Genomic DNA, 18034 nt, shown 5'->3' with positions numbered 1-18034 from the left:
GAAATGTTAAGATTATCACCATAAATATGAGTTAATACTAAACAGAATCTTCTCATCAGTTGCCATATGTGACTTGACTGACAAACTATCTCTTAATTATGAGCTCTGGGGCTGGGGATGTGGCTCAAGCGGTAGCACGCTCGCCTGGCATGCGTGCGGCCCGGGTTCGATCCTCAGCACCACATACAAACAGGGATGTTGTGTCCGCCGAAAACTAAAAAATAAATACTAAAAAATTCTCTCTCTCTCTCTTAAAAAAAATTATGAGCTCTAAGAAATTATTGCATCATGGAAGCTAATGTAAGTAATTCTTGGATAACTGGAGTTTATCTTGGCATTCCCTGATCTTATTAAAAAGATTTCTTAAAAATCAAGGAAAATACTGAATACTTTGTGCTATAAGTTGACACTAAGGGGATAAAGCCAAACTGTTTCAGTAGTAGCTTTTCATAACAGCTCCTAACAATATAGCTGTGCTATGATATTATCATTACAAATGATACATAATGTTGAATCATTAATTTTAGTCTTTTTCAAGTTGTACAGTGTCTTCTGCAATGGCCAACCTACAATCTATGTTAACTGTTATGTGACATTAAATAAGCATTCTGAAAAATTTAGTTCCAATTTGTCTTCAAAAATAAAAGCAGTGTTACAGAAAGAATGAGCACCATCTTAAGAAAACAGCAGAGCCCGTAAAATAAGTAGCAATAAAGTACAGTTATTCATTGAAATGTTAACAAGGCCCAAAGTTAGACAACAGACTTCCCTGTATCTTCTGTAACAAGAATATTCTTCATATCAGGCCTTCATGACCTTCATAAGACTTCATGAGAATGACAGTGGTAGATGTATGATGGGTAAAAGCCTAGAATACTCCTGAGGGAAATCTGCCTATGCTTAGTCAGAAATCCAGAGACACAGCAGCCACACTTCTGCTCTCATTTATAGACGAACATAGGGGACTACCACATCCAACATACTACAAAAAGTCCTACAGGATGGACTGGACTCGGCACTCTGTTTCAGAGTGCCACTAAACTATTCATAAAAATATCACCAGCAACCAACCAACCTGATGGATAATAAAAAATAAAACCAGCTATAGGTTTGTAGCCTATTTGGCACTCAAGCTGAAGTTAGATAGAATAATGTACCCTAAGGGTAAAACAAAGTCAGCATGGAGTCAGAGATTATGTTCTTGTGCCCTAAAAAATTGCTGGCAATATGACTAATACTAAGGGGGAAGGCACTTCCCCCTAGAACATAAAAGGATAAACTCATAGCACAAGCAATCTTCTAATTTTTTTCGTTTCCCAGGTATTTGGATGGTAGGTAAGGTCAAGTCTGAGAGGAGGGACATTAATATTTCAGGTTACAATGTGAATCAATAAGCCGGCCTTGAATTTTGTGCTACTGGGGTGAGCCTGTTATTATAAAGGGTGATCCACCCTCTCCAGGCGAGCTCAGAATTAAGACTTACAGGAAAAGCTGCATCGGAATTTGGATTACCAGGATCTTACTTAGTCTAGAAAGAGACATGCCCCTGTCCTTGTCTGTTACTACACAAATAAGACAATTTAACTTATTTACCTTTCTAGACACTACATTTTTATAATTTTCAAACACTTCCTTTCCATAATACCTCAAATTCCTGTTTTTCAAATCTAGTCTACACAATATAAGCCTTCTGGAAGCAAGTGGAAAAGAATTTTAGGTAGTCCTGTAGCTCACAGAAATAGGGTTTCCATTTGAATACAATTTTAAGGAGTCAAGCTCATAAAATGTGATTCTTTTTATAAAACAAAATGTATACTTACCTTGCTCAGAGCTTTGCTTTTCTTGAGAAATGGTTTTTCTGATTCTTCAGTAAAGAAGATGTGCTTGTTTTTCATCTTTATTTGTCTGCGCATGTCTAGGTACTTTGACTTACGTTTCACATTCTTATCTAGATACCTGACCTGTCGACGACTAAAATTTGGAATTTCGCCGTATCTGCAACCAGACCAAAAGAAGAGGTTCACGCACAATTTCTACAGTATTTTGGTTTTTTTTTCTTTCTTTCTTTCTCCAAAATTATAAAAACCAGCAATTCACATACAAATTGCAAAAGAGTTTGTAGACTAGATTTTATATTAATTTTAAAGACAATGTGAAACACCAAAAATGGGAACATCAACATTTCTAATGTAGAGCTGAAAGTAGAAAATTTTATAGTAGATTGCAATAAAGAAATAGCAAAGACATATATCCCTTTGTTAGGAAATTTTTTCTCAATGTGGGACAATGCCAAAGCTCTTAACATTTATCTGGACATGTTCAAATTATTTTAAGAGTAGTCACTAAATTCTTAAGCTAGATCAATCTAAGTTTACACAAAAAACAAACCCCTATTATAAAAAGTTATCAGAGCAAAATGATCTAAGCATTTGATTTTTTCCGGTTCTAAAAGATATATAGATCTGCTATGAATCTTTGACTATATCAAGTGTTACTTGACTCCCTCCTCTGACAGCTATATTATAAACTTCTTTATAATAAAAATTAATCCTACCCCTCTAAAAATTGAGCGCTTTACATAGAAGGACAACAATGAAGTTAAGCCCCAGGTATCAAAATCGCATCTGTTTTTTTTTTTTTGTACAAGGGATTGAATCCAGGGGCATTTAACCACTGAGACACATCCTCATCCCTTCTTAAAAAATTATAGTCAGGGTCTCACTGAGTTGCTCAGTGCCTCACTAAGTTGCCAAGGCTGGCTTTGAATTTGCGATCCTTCTGCCTCAGCCTCCGAACTACAGATGTGTGCCACCATGCCAGGCAACAAAAATAGATCTCTGTGAGTATATACTAAGAACTATACAATAGTTTCACAAATAAAATTACATGTGCATAGCATAGGAATTCAAAATTCATTGCACTGCTAAACTTCATGATTTTCAGCTTTAAATGAGTGTATGAACTACAACTGTCTTCAAGTACCTAAAGGAGACAACTTTAGAAACTATTTATATAGTATTAAAATTATTAACATGTACTTTTTTCCCCCTGTGGTATCGGAAATTGAAACCATGGCCTTATAAATGCTAAGTAAGTGCTGTACTAGTGAGTAATACCCCTAGCCCATTTTTATCTTGAGAACAGGGTCTCACTAAAATGCCCAGGTTGGTTGATCCTCCTGCCTCAGTCTCCTAAGTAGCTGGGATTACATGTGCTTGGCTAGCATGTACTTTTGAACTAGTTTGGAGTCAGTTTATATATCAATTGTGAGATTTTCTCCATGTTATTTTCCTCTTTTCATAATTTGCAGGTGCCCATTTGAATTTTATAGAATAGGAAAGTAGAACATAAAGTCTCAACATTTAGAAACATCAAGGACTCTGGTCTCGGCTTAAAACACTGGTGTAAACTGACATAAATAGTACATCTTTGGCCTGCCTTTTGTAATCAGTTCAGTCTTCCACTCATATAAGAGAAAACTGACCACGTTCTATTATTACCTACTCATTCATACTTCCTTGTGTTTAATGCTTGGGCATTTACTCTTGGAGAAAATTTCTGTTTCTATAGACAAATGTAGCTATCTTGTCTGTAATAGCAAAATATCAGAAACAACCCATATACCCTTCAATAGGTGAAAACAAATCAAAAGAGCTTTTGGTACATCCACAGAATGAAATACACTTCAGTAATAAATAAGAAGGAAAGAATGATTGATGCATGCAATAATCTGGAGGGGCCAAAGGCATTATACTTAGATCTGAGGAAATAACTTAGATGTTGCTGATCAGGATGGTGAATTCAACACAATTAGGCAAATGTTCTGTACATCAGCAAGGAGGCTGTCTTTGGTATTGCTGAAGGAGAAAAACAACGGGCAGAGTATGTATAGTATGGTCTTACTTTTGTGTTTTATAAAAAGGGAAGTAACATGTAGTTAGGCATAAAACCATACACAAGTAAATTTGGAAGGAGATATGCCAAACTCTTTAAACACTGCCTACCTCTGGGAATGATTTGGGGGGGAAAAAAAAAAAAAAAGACTTTTAAACTTTTTTTTGGTACAGGAATTGAACTCAGGGGCACTTAACCACTGAGCCACATCTCCAGCCATTTTTTGTATTTTATTTAGAGACAGGGTCTCACTGAGGCGTTTAGGGCCTCACTAAGTTGCTGAGGCTGTGAGGCTGGCTTTGAAAGTGTGATTCTCCTGCCATAGCCTCCCGAGTAGCTAGGATTACAGGCATGCAACACCTGCAATACCGAGCCTTGAGTTTTACTACTTTTATAATAAGAAAAAAGGTTAATGTAGAAATGAATTTTTCATGCCATGTTTGCTGGGTCGCCAGATGTACAGTGGAGTAGATAGGTGAGATAGATGCTAGGTGAAAACCAAGAGCTGGGCTTAAATCTTCCTCCAGTAAATGATGGATCTTGGCCAAGTCAAAACCTTTAGGAGTGGGGTGTGGTGGCACATGTCTGTAATCCAGCGGCTCCAGAGGCTGAGGCAGGAGAATCCTGAGTTCAAAGCCAGCCTCAGCAAAAGCCAGACACTGAGCAACTCAGCAAGAACCCTGTCTCTAAATGAAATACAAAAACGGGGCTGGGGATGTGGCTCAATGGTCTAGTGTCTCTGAGTTAAATCACCGGTACCCACCCAAAACAAAACAAAACACCACCTTTAAACTGCACGTTTCATCTATGAAATGGAACAACACTGGACTACTAGGAAGAGCAACTGAATTAACACAGTGAATACATCAAAGGTACAGTGATATCTCTACTGCAATTCTTGTTAACAAGAAAAGTTAGTGTTTTAATTCTAGCATCTCAAATGCTATCAAATATAATATTACTTATCATCTATAAGACTAGTAAAGAGTTTTAAGATAGTTGAAGTGGTTAGGATTCTTGGAAGAGGGGGAATAATTATGAATAGTTACTTTTGTCCTGAGCCATGCTTGAATCCCAGAAAGGAATCATTGTCATTAAGGTCTGTATCTGGGTTTTCATCAATGTCCAGTTCGTGGCTGAATTAAAAAAAGGGGGGGAAAAAAGAAAAAGAAAAAGGTAAACAGTTACAAGTCATTATACTTCCCCCTTCAGAGTTCACCAGTTTAGGGAAGTATGAATAATCAACCATAGTTCAAAAATCCCAGAGAAACAATACCTTAATTTGGATTTTCCAAATGACCTGACCCAGAAGTGTTTGAAACATAGTAAGGAACACTCAAATCTTAAACCATGGCAAATAATCACCTTTATTCCTAAACATGGTACAAATATAGGTCTCTTCATTTTCCTTTAGAAAAAAACACCAGTAAAAGCTACAGCCTGAAATTAATCTCCTATAGTTGATTTCCTAGAGGTTCTCCTTAAAAACAAGTAAGAAAAAACTTGAGAACTATTGATCTGACCAAAAAAAATTGTGAAAGAAAAAATGTCATTAAGAAGGATGGAAATGGGCTGGGGTTGTGGCTCAGTTGTAGAGCACCTGCTTAGCATGTGTGAGGCTCTGGGTTCGATCCTCAGCACATTAAAAAATAAATAAAATAAAAGTATTGTGTCCATCTGCAACTAAAAAACAATTAAAAAAAAAGAATAAGATGATTTGTAATATAAGTGATATTAAGTATCCCAAGCACCTGATTTATCTTTTAGAAACCCTAACTGGGCCAAAGTTCCAAGTGAACATGGTAAGAAATCATCCTTATAAAGTTTGTCCTTCCAATTAAGCTCACTGAATATTCTATTGAGTAGTTACTGGGTCCCAGAAATTTAAGAAAATGCATGGTCTCTGCCTCCAGAAACTTGAAGAAACTAATGGGGAATTAATTAGCAATGTCTACCATGCAGAGGGAATACAGTAGAGGCATGGTTCTCAGTACTAAGGTACTAAGCCTCCAAAGCTTGCTTACTGTTTTTGTAGATGCTATACAGGGCACAAAAGTCTCATACGAAGCACCTCATATCCTATAGGAGAAATGAAGTATTTCCAGCTGAAGTTCAAATTTTGCAATGATTCATCCTTTCCTTATTATCTACACAGCAGTAACATTTACCCCATTCCACTCTACATTATACCTTACATTACTTGTTATTGCCTTGGGCAGAGTTGGTCCTGGCTCTACTTTTAGAGTGGCCATGGTTACATTGAACAGAGTACTTTTCTTTGTTTCACTATTACTATTCACATTCAATGATGCCATTAGATTGAGGTCCATTTCAGCAATAAAAATCTGGGATTATATACACCCAGACTTTTGAGAAAAATTAGAACTGCTGAGGGGAGTATACAGTTATTAGCTAAAGGTTATAATCCATTGATGGATTAATTAATTAATCAAGGGTCAGATATACTTCAGGCTAGCTCCAGTCTACCTAATAAACTCACCAAAAAAGGCACTACTCCCGTCTTAGATGAGAAATTAAGAAATGTATTTAGTTTGTAGCAGAGCTGGGATTTGACCATGGATCTAAAACCATAGTACCTTACCATTAGATCCTGCTTACACTCACTCATAGACACAAATGCTTATGCTAATACATTTCAGAGACAGAGGTAATGTACAACTTACCTCCTCTTGAGTTTGCTGGACTTATGCTCAGGTGGATCTTCTTCACTCTCATCTCCATCAGTCCCACTAGCGTGCAGCCTGTCTTTGCTTGTGTTTGTTCCCGAACATTCCTGTGGCTCTAAAGAGGCAGAGATATTAAAGCAGATTTTCTCCTTGGTTTGGCAACTTTTCTGCCATTTACAAAGGCAATCAAAATATTTTGGTGCCTTTCCTGCAACAGCAGGAAAAGAGCTGCATCAGCAAAGTGGCAGGATACATCTAACCAGTGTGTCTACATGCAGAATCCAAGGGGGAAAAAAAGGCAGGTATAAGCTTCTAAGTTCTAACTATATAGTCATGTACTACATAACAATGTTTTGGTCAATATGGACTACATATGTGCATACTAGTGGTCTCCTATATTTATATTAAATAGTGATGTGTTAACTGTAACTACTTATTAATATACAAATTAATCTACAAAGTTAACATTGTGGTAGTTCTTGGCAATCACATTATTAAGAAACATTAATTGAAATGACTCTAAAGACAGCATGATCACAATAATTAAAAGGAAATTCCTCCATTACAAAGTAAATATAATTGTCTTTAATGTAGCTCTTAAATCGACAATGTAAGTAACTAAGATGAGTATACTTTTAAAAACAATATCCTTAACTGAGGTGGCTCTGAGACATGTCTATCATTGTTCTATAAATTCCATCAGATTGGGTGAGATTAGAAGGGGAAACTTGCAAGGCAGACAGTGGGAAATTCTGACTTGGGTCAGACTTAGAATACATAAAGAAAATACCAACTGCACTTACACAGAAATTTAACATACATCTTATATTTTGATCTCTTTAAAAAATAGTTTTTAGTTGTAGATGGACACAATGCCTTTATTTATTATCTTTATATGGTGAGTGCTCCACTACTGAGCCACAACCTCAGTCCTTACATTTTGATCTTAATGAAGGTCTAAAACAAATCAAAACCTGAAGTCATTAAATTGATTCTGATGGCAGACACACTGGAGTATATTACTGAAATAGCCAACCTGTGCACTTAACTAAGGAACAAGCAATATAAAGCAAACCTTGTGGGAAGGTGTATTGTATCTGGAAAAAGAAAAATGAGTAAGAAGACAGGTAAAAAAAAAAAAAAATTAAAGGAAGTAATGAGACAGTAACATAAAAGCCAACACATTGACCAATATGCGCATTATAAACTTTATGGTCAAAATAAGTATAGAAACACATCAAGAGTGTATAGAAGAGAAGTGGAAGACTAATACAAAACCACCAGATAAAAAAAGAATGAAAATAACACCAAAAGAGGAAAGAATGAGAATATTATACTAAGGTAAGTTCCACTGTTAAGAATACAGAGAAAAGAAAGCACAGTTTTTCAAAAACTCAACTAGATCAGCAATCTGAGCAAACACAAATGTTAAATGAAAGGTCAAATCCTTTTGCTTCACATAATGTTGATTCATTTTGCTAACTACTGCTTAGCAGAATAAATTTGGCTAATCTTACCCTGAGCTAGTTGATTTGCGCTTCTATTCCCAGATAAGTTGCTTTTCTTGGTTCCTCCATCACATGGCTCACTTTGACCAGAAGCAGGACACTCTCTCCCACTAACTTCACTTAGCTGTCCATCACAACTTACAGAGGAATGTAACTGGCTGTGTTCTACTTCCTCTGAACTCAGAGTTATATTACTAATTCCATCAAGTATTTCATTATGATCCTTATCACTTGAATCAGAGCTTTTTTTATCAACTGTGATAGGTGAAGATGGAAAAGATATTAAGTCCACTTTCACAATATTTTCATCTTTCTTGACAATTTCTGTTGTAGATGCAATGGTATTTGTATCACAGCTTTGTGAAGCATCAAAAGTCCAACCTTGAGCTTCCCAATACTGAAATTGCTCCAAATAATACCAATAAAGTTCACTGTAATGTTGTTCCCATTTTTCCTTTGTATCAGGAAAGTTCCAAGGTTCAGCAGATAGTATTTGATCTGGATGTTTTTCTTGCCAGCTTTGCCATAACAGTTCTCCTCCATATTTATTCCAATACCTTTCCCAATTCTCTGTAATTTCAAATTTTGGAGATAATGTATTTTCAACAGAAAGTTTTTCTGTTTCAATGTTCCTTTTATTTTGAAGTTCACATGTTCTAGTGTTCTCATTCTGTTCAACTGAAGATGGGTCATCTGAAACCAAATGGTCATCTTCTTCATATTCTTTTCTCCAAGACTCTTGCATAATTTCATCCAAGTACTTCTTTTGAGGTTTCCTCTTCTTCTTTTTTACTTTAACTTTATTTTTTGTATTCATAGATATCTACATCAGATAAATAATAATTTGAATATAAAATGCTATTCATAAGTTATAAAAGAAGGTAGAACACAAATCTATTTTGACATTCTCACCCTGGGCTTTTAAACACAGGAACAACTGACCCCTCCTAAGTTCCCAAGAGCTGGGTACATGGAACATTCTTGTAATCCCAGTTACTTGGGAGGCTGAGGCAGGAGAATCGGAGTTCAAGACCCATCTGGGCAATTAGTGAGATCTGGTCTCAAAATAAAATAAAAAAGGGCTGGGGATGTAGTTCAACCCTCAGTACCACAAATAAAAAAATAAGTTCCCAAGAGAAGGAAAAGTCACAAAAGGGACATAACACAATTTTCAGTTTTGGTTAGCTTTAAAATCTATACATTTAAAAAGAGGGAGTCATGTACAGTGGCACATGCCTGTAATCCCAGAGACTCTGGAAGCTGAGGTAAAGACAATCATAAGCTGGAGGCCAGCATTGGCAACTTAGGGATGTAAAAGGAGCAAGGGATATAGCTGAGTGGTAGAGCACCCCTGCTCTACCACTTTAATTCCCAGAACCCCCCAGCCCCCTACCCCCCGAATGCTCTATGAATGCATTTGATTTGGGATTTAAAAAAATATCTTGTGCTATTTTATGAAAAAAAGTAAAAAAGCAGAAATAATAGAAGTACATTACCTCAAAACTCTTATGTGTAGACACTCCACCAAACTGAAGTGGCAATCCCATACTTCTCATGAGTTCGGCCTCAGAATCAAGTTCACTTTCATCTAGGCCTATGTCTTTGCTGTCATGCAATTCTGCAGTGCCATTGGAATGACCATCTTCCTCCTCTTCTGTAGCTTGGTCTCCTATAGACAACAAGACAGCATTTGTTAGTTTTTTTTTTGGTTGTTGTTGTTTTTGTACCAGGGAATGAACCCAGTGGTGCTTAACCAGTGAGCCACATCCCCAGCCTTTGGATCTCGCTGAGTTGCTTTAGGACCCACTAAGTTGCTGAGGCTGGCTTTGAACTCATGATCTTCCTGCTTTAGCCTCCTGAGCTGCTGGAATCACAGGTGTGCACCACTGTACCCAGCCATTTGTTAGTTTTAGAGTACATTTAGAGACAAGTTTTCCTCAATTTAAAGAACACTAAATCCTTAGTAATCATATGACTTGCTCAAAGTGTTAAGATGTTTTATAAAAATGAAAAGAATTGATGGAAATATTGACTAGTACCAAAAACAGTTAATGAAAAATCAAGAACCAATTTCATGGGGGCTGGGGATGAATCTCAGTAGTACAGTGTGTTACCTGGCATGCTGGAGGCCTGTGATTCAATCCCCAGTTCTGAGAAATTAAAAAAAAAAAAAAAAAATGAAGAGGGCACAGGGAAATATAACTGTGAAGAAAGTACTTACATATTCATATTTGTTATCTGCAAAATTACTGAACAAGATCAGAAAATTTAAACTCATGATTTGTGGAGTTATGTTACAAGCTATTAACCAGAGAGGTGAGAAGGTGAGAAGTACGTTTTCTTTAGGCCCCTGGGACACTTCAATACAGCAGGGATTTAGGTCCTGGGATTGTGTGCAAGAGTTGATTTCATGAAAGAATCTGCTAAAAGTCTGAATCCACAGAACTAGAATTCTTTCAAGCTCCTTAGTTTAGCTCTTAAAGAAAAGCTATTATAATTTTTTTTTTTACCTTTCCTAATGTGGCTATTTAATAGATTATACCACTAATTACAAAAACGTCATTCAAGTGCTCTATTAGCTATTTAAAATGCAAGATAAAGATCACTTTATATATTAGTTCAATTAGTGTTGAACTGCACTCCAGCTTGATGATCTCAAGTAACACATCAGTGAATCTTACATAATAAACACAGTACACTGATAAAAGGGAAATCTATGTTTGCAAATTCTACTCACACAGCTTCCTAAAAGTGGAAAAAGGTACTTATCTTAATAATGGAAGGACTCCATTTATTATTTTACTCAGTGAACTTATGAAAGCACAGAAAGCAAAACGAATCAGCTAAGTGTTATCTGTCTCTCTTGGTATGCATATCTTACATTCAGTAGTAACCTACTATTCACAGAAACCTTATTTGTCCAGCATAGCCCTGAAACTCAAATCACACATTTCTTCTAGTTTGTGACTGAAGAAACAGTGTCTTATTCCATCATTATGAGGTTAAACTTGATGTGGTAACACATGCTTATAACTCCAGTGACTTAGGTTGCAGCAGAAGGACCACAAGTTCAAGGCCAGCCTGGCCAACTAAGTAAGACACTGTCTAAAAACAAAACAGAGTTGGGGATCTGGCTCAGAAGTAGAACACCCCTGTGTTAAATTTCTAGTACTGCTAAATAAATAAACAAAAGTTAGGTGCCACTATGGGAGTTAAAGGATTTTCAAAGATAACTGTGACAGAATGTACTTAATCTGGCTCCGGCTTCTAACTCCATGCTGCAGTTTTAATCTATATCTAGAAACATGAAATGTCTACATGTAAGGGCCAATGGAGTAGGAAAGTCTAAGACAGACTCAAGGTATAGACCAAATTTTATGTTATTTGGAAAAGTTAAACCAGATAAGGGGTGGCCTCTTTACTTCAAGTAAAGACTACGGCTAGTTATTTGGAATCTATCATGAATCGCTGGTACACAAAATAAATTTTAATGAAGAAACTAAGAAACTACACATTCTCTATTTTTCAAAGTTTCAAATTCCAGACTGCTCTTATCTAATGCCAACAACTCAGGAAGGAATGCTGCACAGGGTAAAAAAGGCTACATCAAGTCCATAAAGGAGGTACAGAAAAATAAAGTATCTGCTTTGATGAAGAGTCTAGAACCATGTATGCATGTAGATATATAATATTCATAATATATATGAAATTAGATAATATATGTATATATGAAAGGACTAATTATAGGATTATTTGCTACTTATCATTTAAAGTTAGCAAATTTACATTAACAAACTGTACACAAATTAATACAACATTAGGGTCAATTTTAGCAAAATAAGGGCATACAATTTTATACTACATTACCTGCATTGTTGCCACTGCCTCTGACATAGTAGCCTTTTAATCCCAAGTTGCATAATTTTCGATCCCTGTGAAGCAAATTAAGTAGTCCATATTAAAATAAATTGAACTATTAATTCATAAAAAGATTAAGGAATATAAAAGCAAAATGCTAACACATTCTCCTCACCTACAAAACAGTTAAATATAAATTTCTCATACAGTTGTAAAGATTAATAGTATGGGCTGGGGATGTGGCTCAAGCGGTAGCGTGCTTGCCTGGACGCTGGGTTCGATCCTCAGAACCACATAAAAGTAAAATAAAGATGTTGTGTCCACTGAAAACTAAAAAATAAATATTAAAAAAATTATCTCTCTCTTAAAAAAAAGAGATTAATAGTATATACAAAATACTTAACATAGTTTCTGACACATGGCAGCATTTATAACTACTAATTATAAAAATTATGTGGTGTTTCTCCTAGATATTAAGGGAAGAATCTGATCCTCTTTATGATATATAAACAATGTAGTATTCTCTAAATTTTGCTGTTAAGAATTGAGTATAAAATAATAGGACAAGGATTTAGCTTACACACATATAAATTCAGAGGCAGACTCTATCTAGTCCACTTGCCAATGGACTATCCCTTGTTTAGTAGACAAGGTATTCATGATCAGAGCAAAGGTTGTTTTGGGGACTAGCAAACAATGAAGTTCTTATTAAACATTTCTTCGCATACCTACTTTCATTTTAACTGCTACCATAAGGCCTACTGGTGGTTATAGCTAACACTACTTTCCTAATGGACCTTCAATAAATTATTGTGTAGTAGATTTATTTTCATATCTTCCTGTTTCTTTTGGGGAGATACTTTATTAAACATAAAATTGATGATGACTCACAGGACAATGAATAGGCAAGTGAAAATGTGTTTAGCAGCAGGCCCTCAAGTCCATCAAGAACAAGTACTGGGGTGAAATAGGGGATGGGAGCTGCACACAGGGAATTAGGGGTATACTTGACAGTGCCCAAAGATATGGGGTGTCAGGTGAAGCAGAGGGCCAGTAAGGCTGCCAGACTGATTTCAATGAGCATATAAGTAAATATATGAGACAATGTATTGATAGCCAAGACTGCAAAATCCACTGTTCTGTACTCAGATTCTGTACAAATCCAATGTATTGTACTCAAATGGATGGTTAGCCCAGATTCTTCTTGTTGAAGATGGTTAACCAAACACATGGTGGGCTCAAAACAATCATCTAAAAATGAGGAAAGCTAGAAAAATCCAAGGTGTTGGGCCAATACTGGAAGTACTGTTAAAAACTAATGTTATTTAAGTTTATATGCACACATATAAACATTATTTTAGAGAGGGAGGGAACTAGGGATTGAACCCAGGTGTTCTCTACCACTGAGCTACATTTCAGCCCTTTTTTGAGATGGGTTTTCTCTCAGTTGCTGCAGCTGGTTTCAAACTTGTGATCCTCCTGCCTCAGTCTCCTGAATTGTTGAGATTATAGGCATGTGCCACCACACCCAGCTAAAAATATAATTTAAAATGTGTTATGTATGTGTGCACACATGTAGTTTTATTTATTGCTTAACTGTCTTCTGAGAGAGCATCGGAGCAACAAGTGCGAAAAGCACCCAGCTTTCAGGTTTTAACCAAGGTGGACTGGAAAAATGGCAATTCTATGGACTGTGAAAGGTAAGTCTGGGTCATCTTGTGTCAGAAGCTATAAATACACTTCAAAAGGATTCCCCACTGGCAAAATCAAAGATAATATGAGCAACAAAATAATGACAGTAATGGAATACAGCCTATTAATAAAATAAACCAAGAGTCTATATTAATATAAATACATAAGGAGAGAAGGAAAAGAACTCCTTATAGAAAGCTAATAAATGGAGAAAGAATGAAGCAAGAATCATTCTTTGCCAACCTTCATAGAGGTAGCTGACTGAAGTGGAAGTTATTAGTCAAGGAAAAGACTTGAGGAACAGGACACTGGTGTAAATTGGAATTACACTACTAGTTCCAATTACATATTGGAATATGCCCCCCCAAAATACTGATTAATACAAAGGGTACCATTTTGAATTTACAGTAGAAAAAACTGGGAACCATATCACCCCTAGAGAAATGGTTTCCAAAGTGCCTCCTGAAGCCATACAGAGCTAAGCATATCATTTTTCTGGAGTTCCTGCTGAGGCATGACCTGTGTTCCTGATGACACAGTCAGATAGTCCCAGGTTAAGTAAAGTCAACCTACAGGATGTAAGGTCACAAACTTTTATAATTGTTGAGGACATGAAAAGGAAAATATGAAACTTAGGATGTAGTTTCCAAAAGAGGAAGGGATTTTTTTCAGGTAAGACACATAAAGTAAACACAACAGGTTCCTACATGGGATCCTAGATCAGAAAGGAGAGACATACTATTGGGAAAGCTGGGGAAATTTGAATCCATAGTGGTTATACAGGAGAATACCTTTGTTTTGGGAACATACTTAATGGAATACTCAGAATGACTTCTATGATTTGTTCTTCAAAGGTTAGAAGAACATAATATGCATTTATATAGATATACATAGCTTTTGTTTCCTAGTAGCACAAGCAATTTCATAACAAAAATCGAGCCTCACCACTTCAGCATTTTCCTCTTTTATGCTAAACTTTTTACATAAGCAAAAATTTTATAGTTGCAGACATAGTATAGATATTTTGCACTTTCATATTTTAATACGAGTTTGTTTGTTTATTTTTTGGTACTGGGGATTAAAACCAGGGATGCTTTGCCACTGAGCTACATCCTCAGCTCTTTTGTTTTTTGAGATAGGATCTCACTAAATTCCTTAGGGCCTAAGTTGCTGAGGCTGGCCTTGAACTTGCAATCCTCCTGCTGCAGCCTCCCAAGTTGCTGGGATTACAGATGTGCACCACTATACCCAGTCAATGCCAAGGTTAGTTTAAAAACTGTTGCTACAAAGATGCTGTAGTGATCAAGAGCTCCATAATAATCCAATTACATCTTCCTCCTACAGATAATATATAGAAACTTGACTATGTACATTAAATAGAAAATTTAGTGTCCATAAAACATTGTTGATATAGGACTGCTAGAAAATAAAATGTTGTTACAATATTATTTCATATTTCCTGCCTTTGAGGTGATATATTGCAATAATTTTGTATGAGAAACAGCTGTTAAGCACTGAAAAGACACATGGAACCTATGGTAATGGCTGTTTTCTGCTATATGGTAATGAACTTTTTTAATAATATATTTTAGATCTCCTTCAGCAATCAAACATATTGATTTTAAATTATAAAATAACCTCTTGCCTCTCTTAAAAAGTCCCTGAACTCCCAGCATGTTTCCATTCCTATAGACTTCTCAATGACTACTGGAAACAATTCTAAGATCCTCCAAGATCCTATCTCTAAGTTCTTTTTGTTCTATAGGGCTAGAATTTGAGCAGTAACAGAGCTAAATTAAAAAAAAAAAAAAAGTTCTCTTCTCTTTACCTATTTTGAAAAGGTGAGGCAGAGATTCTAATTTCTAAGTTTTAAGAATATGTATGAAACTAGCTGCAAAGAAAACAATGCACATTTTAGTTCAAAAAGACTAGATTCAATGTAATGTGTGATTAAGTGATAAATTGTATTTTAAGTAAAGTTGCTTTAATTCAAATCCAGTCATCCATTGTTTTCTAGAGGTATGATATGAAAAATATTTTTAAACTTTTAAAAATATTTTAAAACTTATATTCCCTCTCTCAACGTTTTTAAGCAACACTAGGACCCAACCAGGCTATTGGCTAAGGGTTAATAAGCATACAATATTGGCTGGCACAGACTACAGACTGATTCTTCTTTCTTGGCCTACATCTCTAACACACAATCAGGTACTCTTTTCTGATGATCTCCTTGGTCCCATCCAGAGCTAGGCTACAAGCCTAGCTTAAAAAGTCTTCAAGTCCAGTGGAAGCAGAAGAAATACTTCTTTGTGAGTGAGAGGTGAAACAGTACTCCAAGATTATTACTAGTATATTCCAAGGCTACACATAATATGAGGCAGAAAGAACAGTAGTAAGACAATGCTAACTCTTAAAATGTGAAAACTATTTTTTCTACCTTTGACAACTTTCAAGTATCTCAAAGGGTCTTCATCTCTGGAAATGATATATTTCTGATGCCTAGTATCTAAAGAATTTCCCATTATACCTGTTAAGTACTCTCTACAAAGCAATCTAGAGGTTGGTCAGTGTAATCCAATCCACAGTGCTTAAAGATTCGGCATGAATAAACTTCTGGACATGGTACACGTAAGAGCTAAGTAAATCTTAACTTTTGACTTGAATTATAAAATAGGAGGCCCCCATTAAGACACTGTTCTACTCTGAGTCTTGACTAAGCAGCTACCAATTCTCATCATCATACTTTTTAAAAAATTATTAATTTATTCTAATTTTATATATGATGGCAAAATGCAACTGATTTCATATTACACATATAGAGTACAACTTTTCAAGTCACTGGTTGTACACAAAGTATTTTCATACCATTCGTGTCTTCATACATGTACTTAGGGTAATGATTGTTTAACTCATTACACCAGTCTTTCTTACTCCCATGCCCCTTCTATTCCCTCCCTTTCCTTTGTCCTATCTAAAGTTCCTCCATTCCTCCCACACTCCATCCACCATTGCCATTAGGAGTCAGCATCCTCATATTAAAGAAAACATTCGCCTTTGGCTTTTTGGGATTGGCTTATTACACTTAGCATTTTATTCTCTAACTCCATCCATTATCTGCAAATGCCATCATCAACATACTTTTGAATACAACAATTACCACTACTGTCACTAAGTTATCTTCTATCAGTGGTTTACACTTCCAAGGTCAAAATAAAATACATGGGAATGAATAAAGAACTCTTCAAAATCTCTTTAAGTATGAGTAGCAATACTGCTGTTGCAAAGACTACAGATTAGTGTAGATTTTAATAGTAAAAGTGAAAGGAATCCCTTTCTGGAAATGCTGAAATGTGATCATAGAAATTTTATGTGTCTTGCCCAAGGCCACAAGTTGACTTTTGGTAGAACTGGGAAAGGAAAACAGGTAGATAATCTGTCTGCAAGGTTAATACTTTTAAATTTTGGCTCAGGACTATGTTGGAGAGAAAACAAACAAAAAAGTGATTTTGTTATATAAACCTAGAGATCATCATCAGACAGTATTACATGGGTATGATCACAGGTAAATATAGGGTCTTCAGTTTCTAGAACAGTCCTACTAATTCTTATTAATGTTAAGGTATTTCAATAGGGCATCAGTTATTCTAGTGACTTTAAATATCTTAATTAGAAAGAATCAATGAAATCTATATGCCATATCAACTGGCCTGATAGTAGAAAAAATTTGGTGACACAGATAAGGGGTAGAATTGCAGGGCTACATTTACTGGCTTTTTTCTTTTCTTTTCTTTTTTTTTTAAGGCTTTTACTAAAACTCAATTTTCTACTTGAATGATGTAAAGATAATCATACCACAAGGGGCTTCTGGAAGACCTGAAGGAAAAAATAATTTTTTTTTTTTAAAAGAAAAAGTTATTCTGACACTTGTCAAAATGGTAACAAAGATTTTATTCAAGATTACTGTGATAGGCATAAAGACCACAGCAACAGGGTAGAGAGATCTGGCTTAACCATCAATACAGCAGGCAGCTGGGGAAATATAGGCTGTAAGTAGAGTCTGTAACTGGAAAATTACTAAGAGGACAAATCAACAGTAGGAGGTTCTTGCTACAGTGATGACCAGTATTCTCAGAAATCAAGGATTGAGAATTCTCACTAAAAAGATTTTGCAGGATTCTTGATAAAACTGGGCCAGGAAGGCTGAAGACAAGGCCCCCAAACATGACCTAATTTTAAAGAAGGCATAGAACATTTGGTCAAGGAGAGGCTGTCAGTAGAAAATGTAAAACAACAAGGCATTATCAATCCAATGGACTTTTGCCTACTCTACTGAATTCTTTTTTAATTTATTTTTTAAAAATTTTATTTGTTCTAATTAGTTATACATGACAGTAG

General features: G+C 35.7%; 1 protein-coding gene across 1 annotated transcript in view; it reads right to left on the bottom strand.

Annotated features, from left to right (window-relative positions):
• Nucleotides 1-18034, bottom strand: part of Tgs1 (trimethylguanosine synthase 1) — a 44160-nt gene that overhangs the window by 23190 nt on the left and 2936 nt on the right. The window contains exons 2-7 of the mRNA XM_046428494.2: nt 11957-12021; nt 9586-9758; nt 8099-8912; nt 6579-6696; nt 4944-5030; nt 1821-1995 (exon numbers count right to left, since the gene is read on the bottom strand). Coding sequence (XP_046284450.1) covers nt 1821-1995; nt 4944-5030; nt 6579-6696; nt 8099-8912; nt 9586-9758; nt 11957-12021 — 1432 coding nt within the window. The remainder of the gene's footprint in view (nt 1-1820; nt 1996-4943; nt 5031-6578; nt 6697-8098; nt 8913-9585; nt 9759-11956; nt 12022-18034) is intronic.

Source organism: Marmota monax, unplaced genomic scaffold, assembly GCF_021218885.2.
Source record: "Marmota monax isolate L192 unplaced genomic scaffold, Marmota_monax_Labrador192_F-V1.1 WCK01_AAM20220418_F8-fsc00044, whole genome shotgun sequence".
Taxonomy (NCBI): Eukaryota; Metazoa; Chordata; class Mammalia; order Rodentia; family Sciuridae; genus Marmota; species Marmota monax.
This window is presented reverse-complemented; position numbering and strand designations above follow the sequence as displayed.